Genomic DNA, 20,269 nt, shown 5'->3' with positions numbered 1-20,269 from the left:
GCCTGGACATCCGAGGCGGAAGGCGCGGGGGCCAGGGACGCGCAGGACCACCTGTCCCAGGCGTCTCCTCCGCGTGGCCGACCCACGGGAATCCGGGAAAGCGGAAAGTACCAGTTCCAGCAGGGAGGCGTGGCAACTGGGAGGCGGAGCCCGTGGGTGGGGCGAGGGGAAGGCCGTCCCCTCCGGTCAGAAGCTCCCCTCCGATTGGCTGTGAAGTCAGAAACTCCTCATCGAATGGGGCCCGGGGGTCGACGGGTAGCCACGCTTGGAAGTGTGACCGCAGTTGTCCGCTCGTCCGCAGAGGCGTCGCGATGGTGCCCCGGGAGCGCGCTGTCCTGGCGGTGCTGCTGCTGTTCGCGGCGCAGGTGGGACGGCGGCGGAGGGTCTCCGGGGAGGGAGGACTCTGAGAACGGTAAGGGGGCTGTGGCCTGGGCGCGCGTCCGGAACGAGGATGACGCGGGCGGCGGGACATCCCGCATCCGGATTCCCATCCCGAGCAGGTGGCAACGGGAAGTTTCCTGCACCCAAAGGCCCAGGCGGGGCCGATCCCGCTGCACATCCTTGGTGACTGAGCGCGGGGAGCCCCAGTGGAAGGAGGTGGGGGGCATGCGGAGGGGCGGGGCTGCGGGGGGGCTGAGTGTGTGTGTGTGTGTGTGTGCACATTCAAATATATAATACAAAGATGTACACGTTCAGATACACATACACACTCAGATCCCCGTTCCCAACCCATAGACAATATCCTTTCTTTTTTTTTTTTTTTTTTTAATTTTATTTATTTATTTATTTATGGCTGCGTTGGGTCTTCGTTTCTGTGGGAGGGCTCTCTCTAGTTGCGGCGAGCAGGAGCCACTCTTCATCGCGGTGCGCGGGCCTCTCACTATCACGGCCTCTCTTGTTGCGGAGCACAGGCTCCAGACGCGCAGGCTCAGTAGTTGTGGCTCACGGGCCCAGTTGCTCCGCGGCACGTGGGATCTTCCCAGACCAGGGCTCGAACCCGTGTCCCCTGCATCGGCAGGCAGATTCTCAACCACTGCGCCACCAGGGAAGCCCAGACAATATCCCTTCTTAACACAGTCTATATGCAACAGGTGAAAAAATTAACTATAGACTAGAAAAAATCAAATACTAAATTCCAGAGGATTACTACCACAAAGGGTCTAGTTCTGACCATGCAAATAAAATAGGCGTCCACCATCGAAGTAGTCAACAAATCCACATGCATTTGGGAACTAAAGAACATATTCCCCCCAAATAATACTGCTGTGTATCGCGAGTGGAACAGCACGGAGATGCTCCCCCGAGGAAGCCCACCCCGACGAGGGAGGCAGTGCTCCGGGTTGGCGGGTGACTGCCACTCCTTGTTCAGGGGTCTCGGTGTCTGCTTCCATCAGGAGCAGAGGTATCTTTTGATAATGCCAATCTTCTCTTTCTGATTGAAGGTGACCATGGCAACCGGGGAGACCCGGTGTAAACCGGGCGAGTATGAGGTTAACGGCCTTTGCCGCTCCAGCAAACTCTGCCCGGCTGGTGAGTCTGGGACCACTTACAGAGCCTTCCGGGGCAGACCCCTGCCTGGGAGGAGGGAGGCCTCAGTCCCTTTGAGCAGAGCTGGGGGCTACCTGTGGGGTGGGAGGGCCTCTCCTGGGCAGCTGCCCAGTGCCCCACCTCTGCACCCACCTTGGGGGCTCTCGTGTGAACAGAGTGGTGTGTGCTTGTTTTGAGATGGGTGAGGTGAGTTCAGCAGGGCTTGGAGGACAGAAGTGGGGATGCGTGCCCAGGCTGGACACGCCCACCTTCCCACCCGCACCCCATCCACACTCAGACAGGTGTGCCCACGTGATCAATGAAAGTCCCTTCACGGCCTCCTCTTTTAAGGGTCCAGCCACACACCTGTACCATCACCATGGGCATCATCCACTCACACACACCTGCACACGTGCCTCATTTTATCCAGGCAAGTGTGCCTTCCGGGCTCCTGGTTCAGAGACCAAACGCCCAAAACCTGGACACTCAGCCCCGTATCCTCCCCACACACGCCTGCACACCCACCAGTACACACACTACATACAGTTATACACACACATCCATGCATTCACACGCACACCTACATGAACCACATGTAGGAAGGAAAGGGACACGGTTGGTCCAACATGAAATCTCGTGACCTCTGCCCAACATCCACATACTGCATGGCATCAGTAAAAGCCAAGGGGCAATTCAGGTCCCCGGTTTCTGGGACACCTGTGGCCTCGGATCAGTCCAGAATGTTCCAAGGAGAGGGGTGGGTACTGTGCAGGTGGTCTGGCCTCCAGGTGCCTTGGGACCTCCTCATGCAGAGACCTCAGAGACCAGGCGGGGTCTGCGGCAGAGCAGGAGAGCCCTGGACACCCACCTCCCCTCCGTGTACCACCTGCCACAGGCCACTACGTCCGCGAATACGTAGACCAGGACCACAGCATCAGAGAGTGCAGGGAGTGCGAGTCTGGAACCTTCCGGGCCCACCCCAGTGAGGAGAGCAGCTGCGTGCCGTGTTCCCAGTGCCGGGAGGGTGAGTGGGTTGCCGTCCAGGCAACGTGCCCCCATCGACTGGCCCTGTGGGAACCTCCCCAAGGGAAATGATCACAGAGGAACACGGGGATGGGGCTGCCAGAGCAGGCATCACAAAGTGCTTGTTTTTATCATGACGCTGTGTGTATTGGCTAAAGAATCAACCTACAGGTCATTAGGATTTCAGAGTTGCTATGTGTAAGGACGATATACAGAAGTTCTTCTAAATCTCTGTATATCGGTGACATTGTTTTTTAAAATGTAATTGAAAAATACCACTTGCATTAGCAAAAGAAAACCAAACAAACAAGATTTTTTGGAATAAATCTAGCAAAGCATGCATAAATGTGTAAGTGAACAAACAACATTTTAAGGAAATCTAAATATGGAGAGAAATACCACAAGAGAGTAAGCAAGAAGGCTCAACGTTTTGTTGGGGTTTTTTTGGGCCGCACGGTGTAACTTGCAGAATCTTAGTTCCTGACCAGGAACTGAACCTGGGCCACAGCAGTGACAGCGCCGCGTCCTGACCACTGGACAGATAGGGATCTCCCTCAGTGTTTTCAAAGTATCAGTTTTCCCAGGAATGGTTCTTAGATTTAGTGCATTCCCAATGAAAATCCCAACAGAACGTATCAACTTATGCCATACACCTTAAGTAGATACAATTTTTATTTTTAAAAAGTAAACTATCCCAATAGGAGATTTCATAAAAGTGGCTATGCTGACAGTTGCCAAAACAGCTTCCTTCTTTCCTAAAGGGGGAAAACAAGACAGCACACTGGCTCCCCCAAGTACTAGGACTCTGTACAGAGAGACAGTTCAGCAGTGTGATATTCACGTGGGGGTGGACAGTGGGCCCCGTGGAAATAGCCCCGTAGATGTGAAATGTGGGGTGTGGCCCCTTGACCGAGCCCGTCACAGGCGAAAGGGCGGAATCCCCCCGTGATGCTGGGAGAGACCCTTCATTATCCACACCGAGTAGAGCTCTTCTGTTCTTCGTGGGGCAGACGAGATGGACAGAATGATTTGGGGGTGTTCCTGAGCAGTTGGCCCTGTGCCCCAGCCCAGATGGCTGGGGCACCCACGGGCCCCTCCACAGACACTCCAGATGCAGGGGATGAGGTCTGGCTGGTCCCCATCTCCATCCCTGCTGGGGAAGGAGGGGGGTGAAGATTCTGAGGCTTTGACTGTGAACCTGGACGTGGCCGGCGTGGGCAGGACAGAGTCCAGGCCCCGGTGACTGACCCTCGGCCTTCCCTCCAGCAGATCAGGAGGTGGTGACTGAATGCTTCCCAACCAGCGACCGGCTATGCCAGTGCAAGCAGGGCAGCTTCTACTGCGACTCCAAGCACTGCACGGAGAGCTGCTTCCGGTGCAAAAGGTGTTGGCCTGGGGTGTGTGAGCTGAACAAACAGGCCTGGGCGTGGGTTCCCCTCCTCCATTCACTGCCTGTTTGGCTTTGGGCCACTTATTCTTCCGCCCCCTTCCTGGAGCCTCCGTTTTCCCGTGTGTAAAATGGGGCTAATGGTAGCACCTGCCCCATAGAGGTGTCCTGAAATGAAGTCAGACAAGTCACCTGGATGTTTCCACCTGGTGACGGACTGGAGTCAGTGCTCATTCCTTCCTTCAGGTATGATCATGAGCCCCGCTGTGGCCTGCAGGTCATACGGCAGGCCTGGCGCCCCCAGCCATGGTGGAGACCGTCCCAACACCTATACAGTGACAAGCCCGTGAGGGACAGAGGGGATGCTAGAGACAGGTCTGTAGAGCAGAGGCCCCGTGAGGGAGGGAGGGAGGAAGCTCCAGGCAAAGAAAACCACAGGCAGAGAGGACGGCAGTACCACGCCCTGAGGCAGGGTGGGATGCCCACTGTCACGGTAAGAGTTTCCTGGGGCTGCTGTAACAAAGCACCACAAGTGGGTGGCTTTTAATAAACAACAGAAATGTATTCTTTCACGGTTCTGGAGACCAGAAGTCCGAAATCAAGGTGTCAGCAGCCCGTGCTCCCTCCGAAGACTCTCAGGGAGGAATTTCCCTCGCTTCCTCAGCTTTCCATGTTGCCGGCAGTCCTTGGCGCTCCTTGGCTTGTAGACGCATCACTTCAATCTCTGCTTCCGCCTCCAAGTGGTCTTCTCCCTTTGTGTTTGTGTGTCTGCATCTTCACGTGGCCTACTCTCTGCCTGCGTACAATTTCCTTCTTGTAAGGACGCTGGTCATTGATTCAGGCCCACCCTGATCCAGTATGACCTCATCTTAACACGATTACATCTGCAGAGACCCCATTTCCAAATAAGGTAGCATTCTGTGGTTTCAGGTGGGCATAGATTTTGGGGGGACTTTGGGGAAGACATTTACAGTGGTAAAGCCGCTTGTAAAATTGCTCACATTTGTAGACTCTTAAATACAACTCAGACCATGTTAAACTGTTGGCTCGGGAACCGGACAAGTCCAAAGTAAGGACTGCCCTCAGGTCTGGTTTGATCAGGGCTCTGGCTTCTCTGGACTTGCTTGCCTGTCCCCTTCTCCATGAGCTTCATCTTTAGGCTGACTTCCCTCTTGGTAGAGATATGGCTACAGCAGGTCCAGTCCTCATAGCCACACACATCTCTATCCGGGAACAGAGACAGAGGGAGGCCCCTCCCCTATATATCAGAGAATCCCCAAGCTTTATTCTCATTGAGCCAATTTGGGCCAGATAGCCCGGGAAATGCCAGACACTGATGGCCTGAAGCCTGGTGGGGCAGCACAGGACGCGGGGCCGGTCCCTCTAACCCCTGACCGGTGGGTTTTAAGAAGGATGCTTTGGGCCGGGCCTGGGCGGGGAGAAGTAATCCGCAGGGTTTCTTTATTCTTCCTCTCAGGTGTGAAGACAGCACCATCCTTCAACCCTGCAACGCCACAAGGGATACAGTTTGCGCCGTAAAAATTCATCCAGAGGCTGGTAAGGGTCTGATTCTGTCTCTTAAATCCATAAAAGTAAAAAGTTGAGGCTCTGTGGGCCCTAAGGTCCCTGTTGTCACAACTCAGCTCTGCTGCTGTTGCTTGGCTGTGTGTGAATAAAACTTTATTTATAGCAGTGGGCAGTGGGCGGGATTTGGCCCATGGGTCACCGTTCATACACTCCTGTCTTGAGTAAACAAATAGAATCCTTGGGGACAAGCTGTGGCTCTGCCATCCTTGTCCCCATGTTGGGGCCATGTTGGCTCAGGCACTATTCTTTTTTTTATTATTGATTTACAATATTATGTTAGTTTCTGGTGTACACAAAGTGATTCAGTTTTATATATATATACATGTATATATATATACATACACATATTCTTTTTCAGATTCTTTTCCATTATGGTTTATCCCAGGATACTGAATATAGTTCCCTGTGCTATACAGTAGGACCTTTTTGTTGGTCTATTTTATATATAGTAGTGTGTATCTGTTAATCCCAAACTCCTAATTTATCCCCCCCTCATCCCCCCTTACCCTTTGGTAACCATAAGTTTGTTTTCTACGTCTGTGAGTCTGCCTCTGTTTACTAAACATGTTCATTTGTGTCGTATTTTTAGATTCCACAGGTAAGTGATTTCATGCGGTATTTGTCATTCTCTCTCTGACTTACTTCACTTCATGTGATCATCTCTAGGTCCATCCAGGTCACTGAAGATGTCTTGCCCATTTTTATATTCGGTTGTCTGGGGTTTTCATTTTCTTATTTTTGATGATTATTTATAAATATTGGTAATTATTTATAAGCTTGGGATACAAGCCCTTTGTATTGGATATCTGCACCCACCTCTGCCCCCGAGGGTGCCTTTTTACTCACTTTATGGGGTCTCTTGTGGACAGAGGTCCTTCATTTTTTTTTTTTTTTTTTTAAAGAATGTTTTTGCTTATTTCTTTTAAATTTTATTTATTTATTTATTTATGGCTGTGTTGGGTCTTCGTTTCTGTGCGAGGGCTTTCTCCAGTTGTGGCAAGCGGGGGCCACTCTTCATCGCGGTGCGCGGGCCTCTCACCATCGCGGCCTCTCTTGTTGCGGAGCACAGGCTCCAGACGCGCAGGCTCAGTAATTGTGGCTCACGGGCCCAGCTGCTCCTCGGCATGTGGGATCTTCCGGGACCAGGGCTCGAACCCGTGTCCCCTGCATTGGCAAGCGGATTCTTAACCACTGCGCCACCAGGGAAGCCCCGGTCCTACATTTTAATGAGATCAAGTTTGTGGCTGTTTTCCGCTATGGTTGGTGCTCTTCCTCTCCAGGGTGAGAAATCTCTGCTCACCCGGAGAAAGTATTCTGTTATGTGACCTGCCAGCAGCTTCGTGGTCTTACCTTTCTCTTTTTCACTCTACATGAACCTGGAATTGGTGTTTTGCGAGGTGTGAGGTAGGGGTCTAGGTTCAGTGTATGTTTTCCCACTGCACATATCGACTACCCCGTTTTGTGTTTTGAAGACGATCCCTCCCCCGCCCTCAGTGTTACTTGGTCATAACTGAGCGCCGTGTCCATCTGGGCTTCCTATCTGTCTGTTCTGGGGCCAGTGCCACTTTCCTGCCAGCCTTGATGTTGGAGCTGAAGTCCCCCTTGCCTCCTTCCACAAGGTCGTCAGGCCACCCTTGGACTCAGCACATCCACTGAGATTTAAAAATCAGCTTGTCAGTTTTCTTATGTTTTAAATAACATGCAAGGACCTTTTTTCTTTAAATTTTTACTGGAGTACAGTTGGTTTACAATGTGTTAGTTTCAGGTGTACAGCAGAGTGAATCAGTTATACGTGTACATATATCCACTCTTTTTTAGATTCTTTTCCCATATAGGGCATTACAGAGTATTGAGTAGAGTTCCCTGTGCTATACAGTAGGTCCTTATTAGTTATCTATTTTATATATAGTAGTGTGTATGTGTCAATCCCAATCTTCCAGTTTATCCCTCCCCCCCTTACCCCTGGTAACCATAAGTTTGATTTCTGCATCTGTAACTCTGTTTCTGTTTTGTACATAAGTTCATTTGTACCCTTTTTATAGATTCCACATATGAGTGATATCATATGATATTTGTCCTTCTCTGTCTGACTTACTTCACTCAGTATGACAATCTCTAAATCCATCCATGTTGCTGCAAGTTGCATTATTTCATTCTCTTTTATGGCTGAGTAATATTCCATTGTATATATACCACATCTTCTTTATCCATTCATCTGTTGGTGGACATTTAGGTTGTTTCCATGTCCTGGCTATTGTAAATAGTGCTGCAGCGAACACTGGGCTGCATGTATCTTTTTGAATTATGGTTTTCTTCAGATATATGCCCAGGAATGAGATTGCTGGATCGTATGGTAGTTCTATTTTTAGTTTTTTAAGGAACCTCCATACTGTTCTCCAATATGGCTGTACCAGTTTACGTTCCCACCAACAGTGTAGGAGGGTTCCCTTTTCTGCACACCCTCTCCAGCACTTACTGTTTGTAGAATTTTTTGATGATGGCCATTCTGACCGGTATGAGGTGATAGCTCATTGTAGTTCTGATTTGCATTTCTCTAATAATTAGTGATGTTGAGCATCTTTTCATATGCTTTTTAGCCACCTGTATGTCTTCTTTGGAGAAATGTCTATTTAGATCTTCTGCCCATTTTTCGATTGGGTTGTTAGTTTTTTGATATTGAGCTGCATGAACTATTTGTATATTTTGGAGATTAATCCCTTGGCAGTTGCTTCGTCTGCAAATATTTTCTCCCATTCTGAGGGTTGTCTTTGTGTTTTGTTTATGGTTTCCTTTGCTGGGCAAAAGCTTTTCCGTTTAATTAGGTCCCATTTGTTTATTTTTGTTTTTATTTTCATTACTGTAGGAGGTGGCTCAGAAAAGATCTTACTGTGATGTATGTCAAAGAGTGTTCTGCCTGTGTTTTCCTCTAAGGGTTTTATAGTATCTGGCCTTACATTTAGGTCTTTAATCCATTTTGAGTTTATTTTTGTGTATGATATTAGAGGGTTTTCTACTCTCATTCTTTTACGTGTAGCTGTCCAGTTTTCCCAGCACCACTTACTGAAGAGGCTATCTTTTCTCCATTGTATATTCTTGACTCCTTTGCCATAGATTAGGTGACCATAGGTGCATCGGTTTTTCTCTGCGCTTTCAATCCTGTTCCATTGATCTATAATTCTGTTTTTGTGCCAGTACCGTACTGTCTTGATTACTGTAGTTTTGTGGTATAGTCTGAAGTCAGGAAGCCTGATTCCTCCAGCTCCATTTTTCTTTCTCAAGATTACTTTGGCTATTCGAGGTCTTTTGTGTTTCCATATACATTGCAAAAATTTTTCTTCTAGTTCTGTGAAAAATGCCACTGGTAATTTGATAGGGATTGCATTGAATCTGTAGATTGCTTTGGGTAGTATAATCATTTTCACAATATTGATTCTTCCAATCCAAGAACATGGTATATCTGTCCATATGTTTGTGCCGTCTTTGATTTCTTTCATCAGCATCTTATAGTTTTCTGAATACAGGTCTTTTGCCTCCTTATTCCTAGGTACTTTATTCTTTTAGATGTGATGGTAAATGGGATTGTTTCCTTGATTTCTCTTTCTGATCTTTCATTGTTGGTGTATAGGAATGCAAGAGATTTCGGTATATTTATTTTGTATCCTGCAACTTTATCAAATTCATTGATGAGCTCTAGTAGTTTTCTGGTAGCATCTTTAGGGTTTTCTATGTATAGTATCATGTCATCTGCAAACAGTGACAGTTTTATTTCTTCTTTTCCAGTTTTTATTCCTTTTATTTCTTTTTCTTCTCTGATTGCCGTGGTGAGGACTTCCAAGACTATGTTGAATAATAGTGGTGAGAGTGGACATCCTTGTCTTGTTCCTGATCTTAGAGGAAGTGCTTTCAGCTTCTCAGCATTGAGTATGATGTTTGCTGTGGGTTTCTCGTATATGGTCTTTATTATGTTGAGGTAGGTTCCCTCTATAACCCACAAACACTTTTGAAGGCTATTATAACACCAGAACAGAAGGCAGAATGAGGAAGGGCCTGATCAGAGAATAAAGAAGAGCCTTTAAGCAGAACAGTGGCACCACATGAAAGACTCGCTCCTTCCTCCTCTGTCCTTGGTGACAGATTGCATCAGGGTGGCCGAGCGTCCATGGCTCTGATGGGCCCGCCCCACCCCCGTGTCTGTGCGTCCACGGCTCCTGTTGGCGCTGGGAGCTTAGCAGGGTGAGACGGAGACACCCCAGTGGTCACGCCAGAGGTCTCCCCAGGGTGGACCCTGCCCTGTCCCTTGGGCCAGCGTGGCCCGGCCCTACTGCCATGAGGACTGGCCATCCACTCCCTCCTCCCAGCCTCCTCCGGGCTCTGCCTGCTGCTGACCCAGGAGTAAATCCTGCAGCTGCGACCACTCACACCTGAGCCCCATCCCAGGATGCCAGGGCCTCTTGCTGCTCTGCTGGCAGGTCAGACCTCCTGCTGCTTCCAAGGACGTGAGCAACAGCCCAGGGCCTCTGAGCCCAGGTCCTGTCTGAGCCTGTCGTGCCTCCTGCTGGGGAGGTTCGTGGCGACAGTCATCAAGAGAGCACTTCGGGGCCTGGAGAACGGCGGTGCTGCCACCACGCCCAAGAGCAGCACGTCACTTGGATGAGGTGAGCGTGCCTGACCCTGCGACAGCATTCTCCGTTTTGCCTCCTTGCAGGAAACCTAAACTGGTTGTGTATCCCCCTTGCTGTGGCTACGGGCCTTTCCATCGCCGTGGCCATCATCACTGCCACCTTTTGCCACTATAGAAGAAGAGGTAAATCAGAGTCACGTTGATCCTTTAGGAAACCGGGTCAGCAAGAGCGTCAGGAGCTCAGAAACGGGGGCCTGGGGTCAGTGGTTCCTGACGGGAGCCTCTCGTTTGAACACAGCTCTGTTTGCTTTCCATCTCGGGGGGCCCCGCGTGTGTCTGAGCTCGGAGCCGCCTGCTGCGTGCTCCCTGACGTGCAGGGCTTGAGACCAGAATCGCAGGCAGCTGCTGGGGACGGGTGTCCAGGGGGCCGGGAAGCCAGGAGACACGGGTGCAGCTCCAGCCAGAGGGTCTTGGAGGAGGCGGTCCCTGGGTGCTAGGGAAGCTTACCAAGTAAGTGCCCCTCCTGTGTTTTCCCAGCTGCGTGGTTTTTCCAGTCGGTTGTCGGTTTTGTGAAACGTAAGTCCACTTTCTTGACTGTGAGTTCAAGGCACTTCCTCTCCCCACAGAAGTCGCTGTAATAGTTAATGTCAATTGTTTTCAGTTCTCTCTCTTCTTTTTGATTTGCAGAAAATCCAAAGGAGCCAGGCAGCCCTGTAAGTATCACCCTGGGATTTGTCCAGGGAAGCCCCAGGAGGTGGAGGGGTGGGGGGCAGCCCCAGGCCTTCCCCACTGCGTCCACACTTAGCCTGTGCAGTGGTGTCTGCGCCCACCTTAGCAGAGCCCTGGAACATGTGTGCTGGAAGACATAAATTCTGCTGAGGCACAGGGGACGAAAGGCTTTCTTTTGTTTCTTTTGTTCAAAAAGAAAAGGTTGTTCTTTTCTTTTTGTTACTATAATCATATCCCAGGGCTGCTGAGACAGATCCCCATAGACGGGGGGGGGGGGGGGGCTTAAAACATTAGGAGCTTACTGTCCCACAGTTCTGGAGGCCAGAGATCCGAAATCAAGGGGTTGGCGGGTTTGGTCCCCTCGGGGCTCTAGGGGCGGGTCTTTCCTTGCTTCCCCTGGTTGGGGCTGGACTTGCTTGGCGCTCTTTGGCCTATGGGCGCGTCACTCCAGTTTCTGCTGTCTTCACACAGCCTCTCCCCGTGTGTCTCTGAATCTCTCTCCTTTTAAGGGCACTAGTCATAGGATACCGGTCCCACTTTTATCCAGTATGACCTCTGCTGAAGAGACCCTATTTCTAAATAGGTCCCATTCACAAGTACTAGGGATTAGGATGTGGATATATCCTTGGGTGCCCACCATTCAACCCACCACAGGCTTCTCTTGGGATCCCCCAAGGAGTCGGTGGCAGAGCAGGGACCTGACCCCGTGCAGTGTTCCTCTCTAAAATTGCACAGGCCTTGCTTACCTATCAGACAGTTGGCATTTCTTTCCCTAAAAGTGGCTTGGGAAGGGCCTGTCCTGCAGGCTCCTGTCACCAGAAGAAATGACTTTGTTCCTTAGTCACCTAGAAGCAGCCAGCCCAAGGAGATGCAGATGCCCATTGACCTTGAGAGGGGCCAACCAGCCCCTGGTGTGGAGACTAGGCCGCTGTCGGAGGTGGAAGACTCAGCCCTGGCGCCCAAGGCCAGGACCCGCCTGGGGCCCTCCAAGGACGCTGGGGAAATCTTTGAGCTACAGGAGCTGGGGGCCAAAGGAAGTCCAGCAGCCCCAGAGCAGACACTACAACAGACTCAAGCTCCCGAGGCCCCCAGGCCCCCAGGCCAAGCAGAGGTGTCCCCTTCCCTCCGCAGCCTGGAGCAGGTAAGTGGACCGTTGGGAGGGTCTGAATGATGACCAAGGCCCTGCTCGCTGAGCGCTTGCTGCGTGCAGGGCTCTGTGTGGTGCTCTTGCGGAGTTCTTGTCTGAGTTTCCTGAGGCTGATATAACAAAGTCCCACAGCCCAGAGGCAGGGAGGGGGGTGTTTAAACATCAGACTTTTATTGTCTCATGGTTCTGGAGGCTGGAAGTCGGAGATCAAGGTGTCGGCAGGGTCACTTCCCGCCGAGGGCTCTGAGGGAGAATCTGGTCCAGGCCTCTCCCAGCTTCTGGTGGTTTCCGGCAATCTGTGAGGTTCCTTGGCTTGGAGAAGCATCCCCCCATCTCTGCCTTCATCTTCACGTGGCCTTCTCCCTGTGTGTGAGTCGCTCTCCAAATTTCCCCTTTTTATAAGGACCCCAGTCATATTGGATTAGAGGCCACCCTAGTGACCTCATCTTAACTTTATCGTGAGCAACAACGCTGTTTCCAAATACGGTCACGGTCACAGGTACTGGGAGGACTTCTGAACCTTTGCAGGGACACAATTCAACCCATAACCTTCCCCAACCCTACCTGCTGTCTGAGGGTGTAACAGGGAAGAGCCAATTCTGACTCCATGTTGGATCTGTTTCTTTGACTTTAGCCTTTGCTTTTCATTGCTTTTGTTACTATAATCATACATAATGGCCTGCCTCAGGGAACCCTGCCCCTCTGCCTGAAAGTTAAACTAAAGTGCCTCTGTTCATCTCACAGGAAGGCAATCTGACCCTGCCCACCTGTGAATGGCTGCAAGAAAGAAGAAATTAATGCATCCCCTCCTCAAGGATGGTCATTCTAGGAGATGATTTGCAAGACTGATGGTCCTCTTTACTTCCCCACCGCCTCTCCCTCTCTATTCTGCCTTTTTACTTTACTTCCCTGTCTGATTCTATAAAAGAAACTGGAATCCAGACCCTGATAAGGTGGTTATTTTGAGACATAAGTCTGCCATCTTCTCGGTCTGCTGCCTTTCCGAATAAAGTCGTATTCCTTGTCTCAACACCTCGTCTCTGACTTATTGGCCTGTGTGCGGTGAGCAGCGCGAGCTTGGGCTCGGTAACAAGGGGACCGTGGCACCAAGGGGGGGCAGAGGCTCAGCGTGTGTCCTCGCTGGGCCCTGGGGCTGGGAAACAGCAGGACCGAGGAGGCACAGCCCGCTGGTGCTGGACCCTGCAGCCTCCTGCGCTGTCAGCAGAGCTGGGCCAAGCACCTCCTGGGTGCTGGGCTTGGCATCTGGAGAACACGGGGCTGCAAGGGCAGGGTGTGGGATGGATCCCGAGATGGGTGGGATGGTCCCCGGGTGGGCCGTGTCCAGCCGTGCACAGCAGGAAGCGACGGTTCCCATCCTCCGCTGTGGGGCTGCTTGGGGCTTTCCCGAGTGGGTGACACCTGAATGGGGTTTGACGAATGATCAGACACCCACTAAGTGGCCCCGGGAGGGAGGGCCAGGGTTGCTGAGTGGTGAGGAACCCTAAGGCAGGGCAAGGTCAGGGGTTGAAGAAAGGGGAGACTGGGAGGAGATCGTGGACCCCTGGGCCACCCTTGCACAGCCGCGGGGCTTGAGAAGTCCGGAGACTGTAGGTTCCATGGGTTGTGTGCCCTTATGCATCATTTCAGGAAGCCGGCCTGTGACTTTTGTCGGATTCTCCAGGGCTCCCAAGACGGATAAAATGCAGAAGTTGGGGCCCCTGCCGAGGGTCAGGTCAGGGTGACGTGCTGGTCCCTGGGTGTCCCTCCGGGGCTGTGCTGTAACAGGGCAGCTGTTCGTACCCTTTTTACCAGCCATGGGACGGAGCGGTGAGTCCTTGCCGGCCATGGGCAGAGGCAGAGCTGAGATTTGAACCACGTGGTCAAGCTCCTGGCCTCAGGCCCCAGCATCTTGAGGAACGCCTGGCCTCATCCAGGGAGAACCCCATGCTCGTGGCAGCTCCTTCAGACGGGTGGTCAGCTTTCATCTGTCTGGTGTCCTGTCCATGCTCGGATTTCCCTGAACTAGGAGGCTGTGTGGATAAGTCACTAATATTTGTCCACAGTGCATGTCTGTAGACCTGTGTCCTCTCCATTGTCTTATCCAGAGAGCAGGTCACCGCCAGGTGACATCGTTCAGCTGTTACCCGCACCCCCCAGGGGAGAAGGAGCAGGGCCGGGGTCTGGGAAGAGTCAGGAGCACATGCAGAGCAGCAGGGACCCCTGCCCGCCCAAGCAGGGGCAGTCGTGACAGCACGGTGTCGCCCGCACGCCCAGGCCGTGTCCTGGGGGAGTGTGACCCAGAGGACACGCTGGACTGTGAGCTCCCTGCTACCCATGGGGGGGACGGGGGGGGACTCCCCACGGGCTGACTCAGGGGTCTTCTCATGTTCATAGAGGCCCACCGGCCCCCACCCACGGCTCCCGCAAGAAACCAGGTTCTGGTTCTATTTCAGTAGAATTCCTCTAAGAGGCCGCACAGGTTTCTGCTCCTGGACCCATTTTATTCTCTTCTCTCTGCAGGAATGTGAACAAAAGTATTTTTTGAAGGACGTTTCCTGTGATGGTAAGTAGTCTAAATTCTTCATTTTCTTTTTTTATTTGTTAACCTTTTTTTTGTTATTTTTGTTAACAAATCTTCTCGTTTATTTGTTTAGGCTAAATCTTCCTAGTTGGGACTTCCCTGGTGGTCCAGTGGCTAAGACTCCATGCTCCCGATGCAGGGGGCCTGGGTTCGATCCCTTACTGGGGAAATAGATCCCACATGCCACAACTAAAGATCTCGCATGCTGCAACAAAGATCCCGTGTACCGCAGCTAAGACCCAGTGCGGCCAAATAAATAAACATATATTTTTAAAAAGTCTTCCTTCTTTGACATGAATGCTAAGGCCTAATGTCTTTATTTTCGAGACGGGGGACCACCTGCCTACCCAAAGCTTAGGGAACTTTCCTGTGGACTTGAGATCCACTTTTTCACATTCACCAATGACAGTAGAGAAACAGACATTTGTCAGATATAAGTTTTGTGGGGTTCATAAAGACGGATTGGATGTTGTTTTTATTTTATTATACATTCCTGTTTTTAAAAGAAAGTATGAGTGGGTGATAGGAATACTTATCTAACCCTAGATCAGTGGGTCCCCATGGCTGGGATGCTGTGGGTTTAGCGGCACAAAAGTCAAGATTTATCGAGCGCGTGCTGCGTGCCAGGTGCTTTTTATAATCTTATTCTAACAGCTCTGGGAGACTGCCCCATCTTACAGATTTAAAACACGACAATCCGAAGCTCAGAGAGGCTACAAAACTTGCCCCAGGTCTCAAGGCCTAACCTGGTCCCCCCACTGATGCCAGGAGGCCTACCCATCCTGAGCACCTCACAGCCCGTGGCTGGGTGGCGTGTGAGAGGGGCAGGGCAGGGCGGACGTCAGCAGATGCTTTATCCACAGGGCTTCTGACTTGCCTGGGGTTCCTTGGTTCCTTCTCCCAGGTTCATTGGCTCCAGTAATGAATGAGCAACAGACGTGTCAAGAGACACAGCAGGTCGTGGCCAGACCTTGGCCTCCTGGCCCCTGGGCCTGGTCCCTTCTGCGGGATCATCTGGGCTGTCACAGGGCTTCCCAGGTCGTGGGCCGTGGCGTGCTGCCCGGCGCCCAGCCCTCAGGGCAGGTGGAAACACCTCTAGGACCACGCTCCCGGGAGCCGAGTTACAGAGGATGCTCCACGGGGCCTTCCAGGAATGTAAACAAACTCTCCCTTTTTGCTTTTATTTTTTTCAGCCATCAATAAGATCTATTGTGAATTCAGACATGAGGTTCCAGAAGGTAACTGGAAGATGTTATGGGGTTTACTGGACTTGAAGAAAATGACGAGATATGGGAACCCCAACATCCAGGAAATTTGGAAGAGCTCAGGCAGAGGAATGGGCTAGGGAGGGACATTTCTGTATTTAAACTCACAGCTGCCCTCCATAACATGGAGCTACATATATGTTTGCAAATTATAAACAAATTGGTTGCAGAAGGTATCTTAGGTAGGCATGCAGAGACCTCCCAATAAACTCTTTTTTGACACAGGGCTGTTACTTTATGCAGTGTCCTGGATGGGTAGGATCTGAGCTTCTTTTCCAGTTCTGATCCCATCAGAAACGTCATGAATCCCAGATGGAACTGCAGTCCTTATCCAAATGGATTCTGTATAAACTTCCAATGGGGACATCAGCTCTGCCCGCAAGCAAAGGTGCTTCTCTGTCAGGGGCACTGCCTGTGGCCAGTGTGGCAGAGATGGGATCCCAGGGGACTGCTGATTGCACTGGGTGGGCTCACGTTCCTCGGAGCCTCTCCCCAGGCTCTGCGGCCAGGAGAGTTTGGTGGTTGTCTTTCTGCCCCCACCAACCCCTTGATCTCAGAGTCACTGTGATGTCTGCATGACCTAGGACAGGGCATGGCATCGAGCAGGTGCTCCACGAATAGGTACAAGGAAGTCGATGACAGGCAACCCGCAGGCCACTCTGAGCAGTCAGAGACGCTGGTCCATACCTGGCACTGGGACCAGACTATCCCTATCAAAAATGGGCAGAAGGGGGGCTTTCCTGGTGGCGCAGTGGTTGAGAATCTGCCTGCCAATGCAGGGGACACGGGTTCGAGCCCTGGTCTGGGAAGATCCCACATGCCGCGGAGCAACTAGGCCCATGAGCCACAACTACTGAGCCTGCGCGTCTGGAGCCTGTGCTCCGCAACAAGAGAGGCCACGATAGTGAGAGGCCCGCGCACCACGATGAAGAGTGGCCCCCGCTCGCCACAACTAGAGAAAGCCCTCGCACAGAAACGAAGACCCAACACAGCCAAAAATATAAATTAAAAAAAAATGGGCAGAAGGGGCTTCCCTGGTGACGCAGTGGTTGAGAATCTGCCTGCCAGTGCAGGGGACACGGGTTCAAGCCCTGGTCTGTGTAGATCCCACGTGCCGCGGAGCAACTGGGCCCGTGAGCCACAACTACTGAGCCTGCGCGTCTGGAGCCTGTGCTCTGCAACAAGAGAGGCCGCGACAGTGAGAGGCCCACGCACCGCGATGAACAGTGGGCCCCGCTCACGGCAACTAGAGAAAGCCCTTGCACGGAAACGAAGACCCAACACAGCCAAAAAAAAATAAAATTAATTAATTAATTAATTAAAAAAAAATTCCTAGTTCTCATCCCCTGGTTTAAAAAAAAAAAAAACGTGTGCAGAAGGCTCTGCTCAGTATTCTGTGATAACCTGTATAGGAAAAGAATCTGAAAAAGAATGCTTACATGTATATGTGTAACTGCATCACTTAGCTGTATACCTGAAACGAACACAGCATTGTATATCAACTATACTCCAATATAAAAAATAAATTTTTAAAAATGGGCAGAAGAAAAAACAAAACAAAACAAAAAATGGGCAGAAGACCTAAATAGACATTTCTCCAAAGAATACAAACAGATGGCCAATAGGCACAGGGAAAGATGCTCAGCATCACTAATTATCAGAGAAATGTGAATCAGAACTACAACGACGTTATCACCTCCCACCGGTCAGAATGGCCATCATCAAAAAGTCTACAAATAACAAATGCTTGAGAGGGTGTAGATAAAAGGAAACCCTCTTACACTGTTGGTGAGAATGTAAATTGATGCAGCCATTATGGAGAATAGTATGGAGGTTCCTTAAGAAACTAAAAATAGAATTACCATATGACCCAGCAATCCCACTCCTGGCCATACAACTGGAGAAAACTCTAATTCCAAAAGATACATGCACCCCAATGTTCACAGCAGCACTATTGACAATAGCCAAGACATAGAAGCAACCTAAGTGTCCATCGACAGAGGAATGGATAAAGAAGATGTGGTATACATACAATGGAATATTAACTCAGCCATAAAAAAGAATGAAATAATGCCATTTGCAGCTATGTGGATGGACCTAGAGATTGTCATACTGAGTGAAGTAAGACAGAGAAAGAGAAATATCACATGACCTAGAGATTGTCATACTGAGTGAAGTAAGACAGAGGAAGAAATATCATATGATATCGCTTATATGTGCTATCTAAAATATAATAGAAATGAACTTATTTACAAGATGGAAACAGACCCACAGACACAGAGAGCAAACTTGTGGTTGGCAAAGGGGAAAGAGGGGAGGGATAAATTAGGAGTATGGGATTAACAGATACACACCACTATATATAAAATAGATAAACAACAAGGATCTACTCTATAGCACAGGGAGCTATATTCAATATGCTGTCATAACCTATAATGGAAAAGAATCTGAAAAAGAATATATATATGTATGTATAATTGAATCACTTTTCTGTACACCTGAAACTAACACAAAATTGTAAATCAACTATACTTCAATTAAAACAAAAAAAACCCCCAAAAAACCTAAGACTATCCCTCTGCTCTTGTATCTGAGGAGAAGATTGGAATGTGACCAGGCCCCAGCTTCCTAAACCAGCACTAGCCAGGGTGGGGCATGGTGACAGTCACAGAGACCTTTTTTAAGTACCTGAAACTATTTTTTTAAGGAATGGATATCATTATAAACTTTTGGAGATAATCATAGATTTACATGCAGCTGTAAGAAATAATATGGAGAGATCTCCTCACCCTTTACCCAGTTTCCTAAAATGCTAACATTTTGCACAATTATGGTACAATATCAAAGCCGGGATAACGACACTGACACAGTGAATATACCCAAAATTTCCATCATCACAAGGACCCCTCATGTTGCCCTTTTTTTTTTTAAAATGTTGCATCTTTTTTTTTTTTTACTTTTTATTTTATATTGAAGTACAGTTGATTAACAATGTTGTGTTTGTTTCAGGTGTAGCCACATCCACCTTCTTCCCGCATTAACTTCTGGTATTCACTTGTCTTTATTTCTATGATTTTGCCATTTCAAAATGCTAAATAACTAGAATCACACAGTATGTAATGTTATGAGATTTTTTTCTTTGTATTTAGCATAATTCTTTAGAAAAGTAGCCTAAACTGTTAAAGTTTTAATGCCAAAGATACGCTTTTGCCAGAAAGTTGTACAATTTAGCAATACTTGCTTTTATACTTTTTCTTTACCTAATAAAATTTCCATCCTAAGCAGTGTGTCTTTTCATTCCCTGTGTGTGCACAAGCTTGAGTGTGATGTCCTTGGGAGATGGTATCTTACACAGAGGAAGGCACAGGCCCCGAGGATGTGATCTGTGGGCTGAGGGACTCTAGAATGGGGATTAAACGCCAGAGAAGCCTCTTCTCCTGGTTTGTGTTATTCCCCCCGGGGCCTCTGTCTCTGGGAACAACCCTGTCCATACAGGGTGTGTGCCCCACCCTGCCCCCCTTTCTCACTCACCCCAAACATCATCAGTCCTTGGAAATGCTCACAAACCAGCTGCTTTCTTCCACCCAGCACCAAGTGTCTTCAACTTCAAGTTCATTATGAAAGGAAATGCCATAACCACCAGTCTCTCTCAGGACAGAAACGTGGGTGTCATCCCCGGCCCTCACCTCCCTCACCACCCCCATCCCAGCATCTGCTGCCCCCCCTGGCTCTCCCAGATCTGCCTGCTCACCCTGCTGGTCCAGGGCACCGTCTCCTCTCCTACAGACTATCAAAAAGGCTTCCTGTCAAGTCTTGCTTTCCTCCTGGCTTTCCCTAATCCGCTCCACGGCCTCACAGCAGCTGGAATGAGAGGTCTACAGCACAAATCCAGTCAAGCCTGCTGGGTCTCTGCCATTCTTGACTTTGCTTACAAGATGCTTCAAGAAGCGCCAGCCCTAGCCTTTGCCCCAAGCCCCATCTCTCTCCAGGGCTGCTCCAGCCTGCCCTGCGGTCAGGCTGAATTTCTCAGTGGCTTGCTCTCTGTTGGTGTCACTTGCAGGACAGTACCCTCTGCATGGAATGAACTTCCCACCCATTCCCAATCCCCTCCTCTAAGCCTCCTTCCAACTGGTCCTCCCTCCCAGGACCCTGGGAGGCCCTCTCTGATCCCCAGGCTGGGGCTGGTCGCCACACCATCTGGTGCAGTGCTAACTTAAACGCCCAGGCATGAGATGATCTGTCTTTAATGCAAGTCTCCCCGCAGCGAGACTGTGCCTCCGCCCGGAGCCCCGCGCTTGGGCTGGTCCCGGGTCTCGTCCCCTGTCCCGACACGGAACGCGCGAACCTGGGATGCTCAAGCGTAGCGGTCCCCAACCTTTTTGGCACCAGGGACCGTTTTCGT

General features: G+C 50.2%; 1 protein-coding gene across 2 annotated transcripts; it reads left to right on the top strand.

Moving 5' to 3' along the window:
• Positions 1 to 212: 212 nt before the first annotated feature.
• On the top strand, positions 213 to 13,051 carry LOC309606659 (tumor necrosis factor receptor superfamily member 26-like). Of its 2 annotated transcripts, none has more exons than XM_082343948.1 (10): positions 213 to 365; positions 1,443 to 1,530; positions 2,423 to 2,551; positions 3,820 to 3,934; positions 5,415 to 5,494; positions 10,230 to 10,328; positions 10,683 to 10,721; positions 10,833 to 10,858; positions 11,716 to 12,015; positions 12,766 to 13,051. In XM_082343948.1, exons 1-10 carry the CDS (start codon positions 312 to 314, stop codon positions 12,817 to 12,819), a joined length of 984 nt encoding a protein of 327 aa, XP_082200074.1. In that variant the 5' UTR covers positions 213 to 311; the 3' UTR covers positions 12,820 to 13,051. The 2 variants fall into 2 exon arrangements, with proteins under 2 accessions (XP_082200074.1, XP_082200073.1); XM_082343947.1 differs by having other exon boundaries at positions 3,817 to 3,934.
• Positions 13,052 to 20,269: the final 7,218 nt, after the last annotated feature.

This window comes from Balaenoptera borealis, assembly GCF_965194805.1.
Source record: "Balaenoptera borealis genome assembly, chromosome: 11".
In the NCBI taxonomy this organism is placed as follows: domain Eukaryota; kingdom Metazoa; phylum Chordata; class Mammalia; order Artiodactyla; family Balaenopteridae; genus Balaenoptera; species Balaenoptera borealis.
Note: the sequence above shows the minus strand (reverse complement) of the source record. Positions and strands in the feature narration are given on the sequence as shown.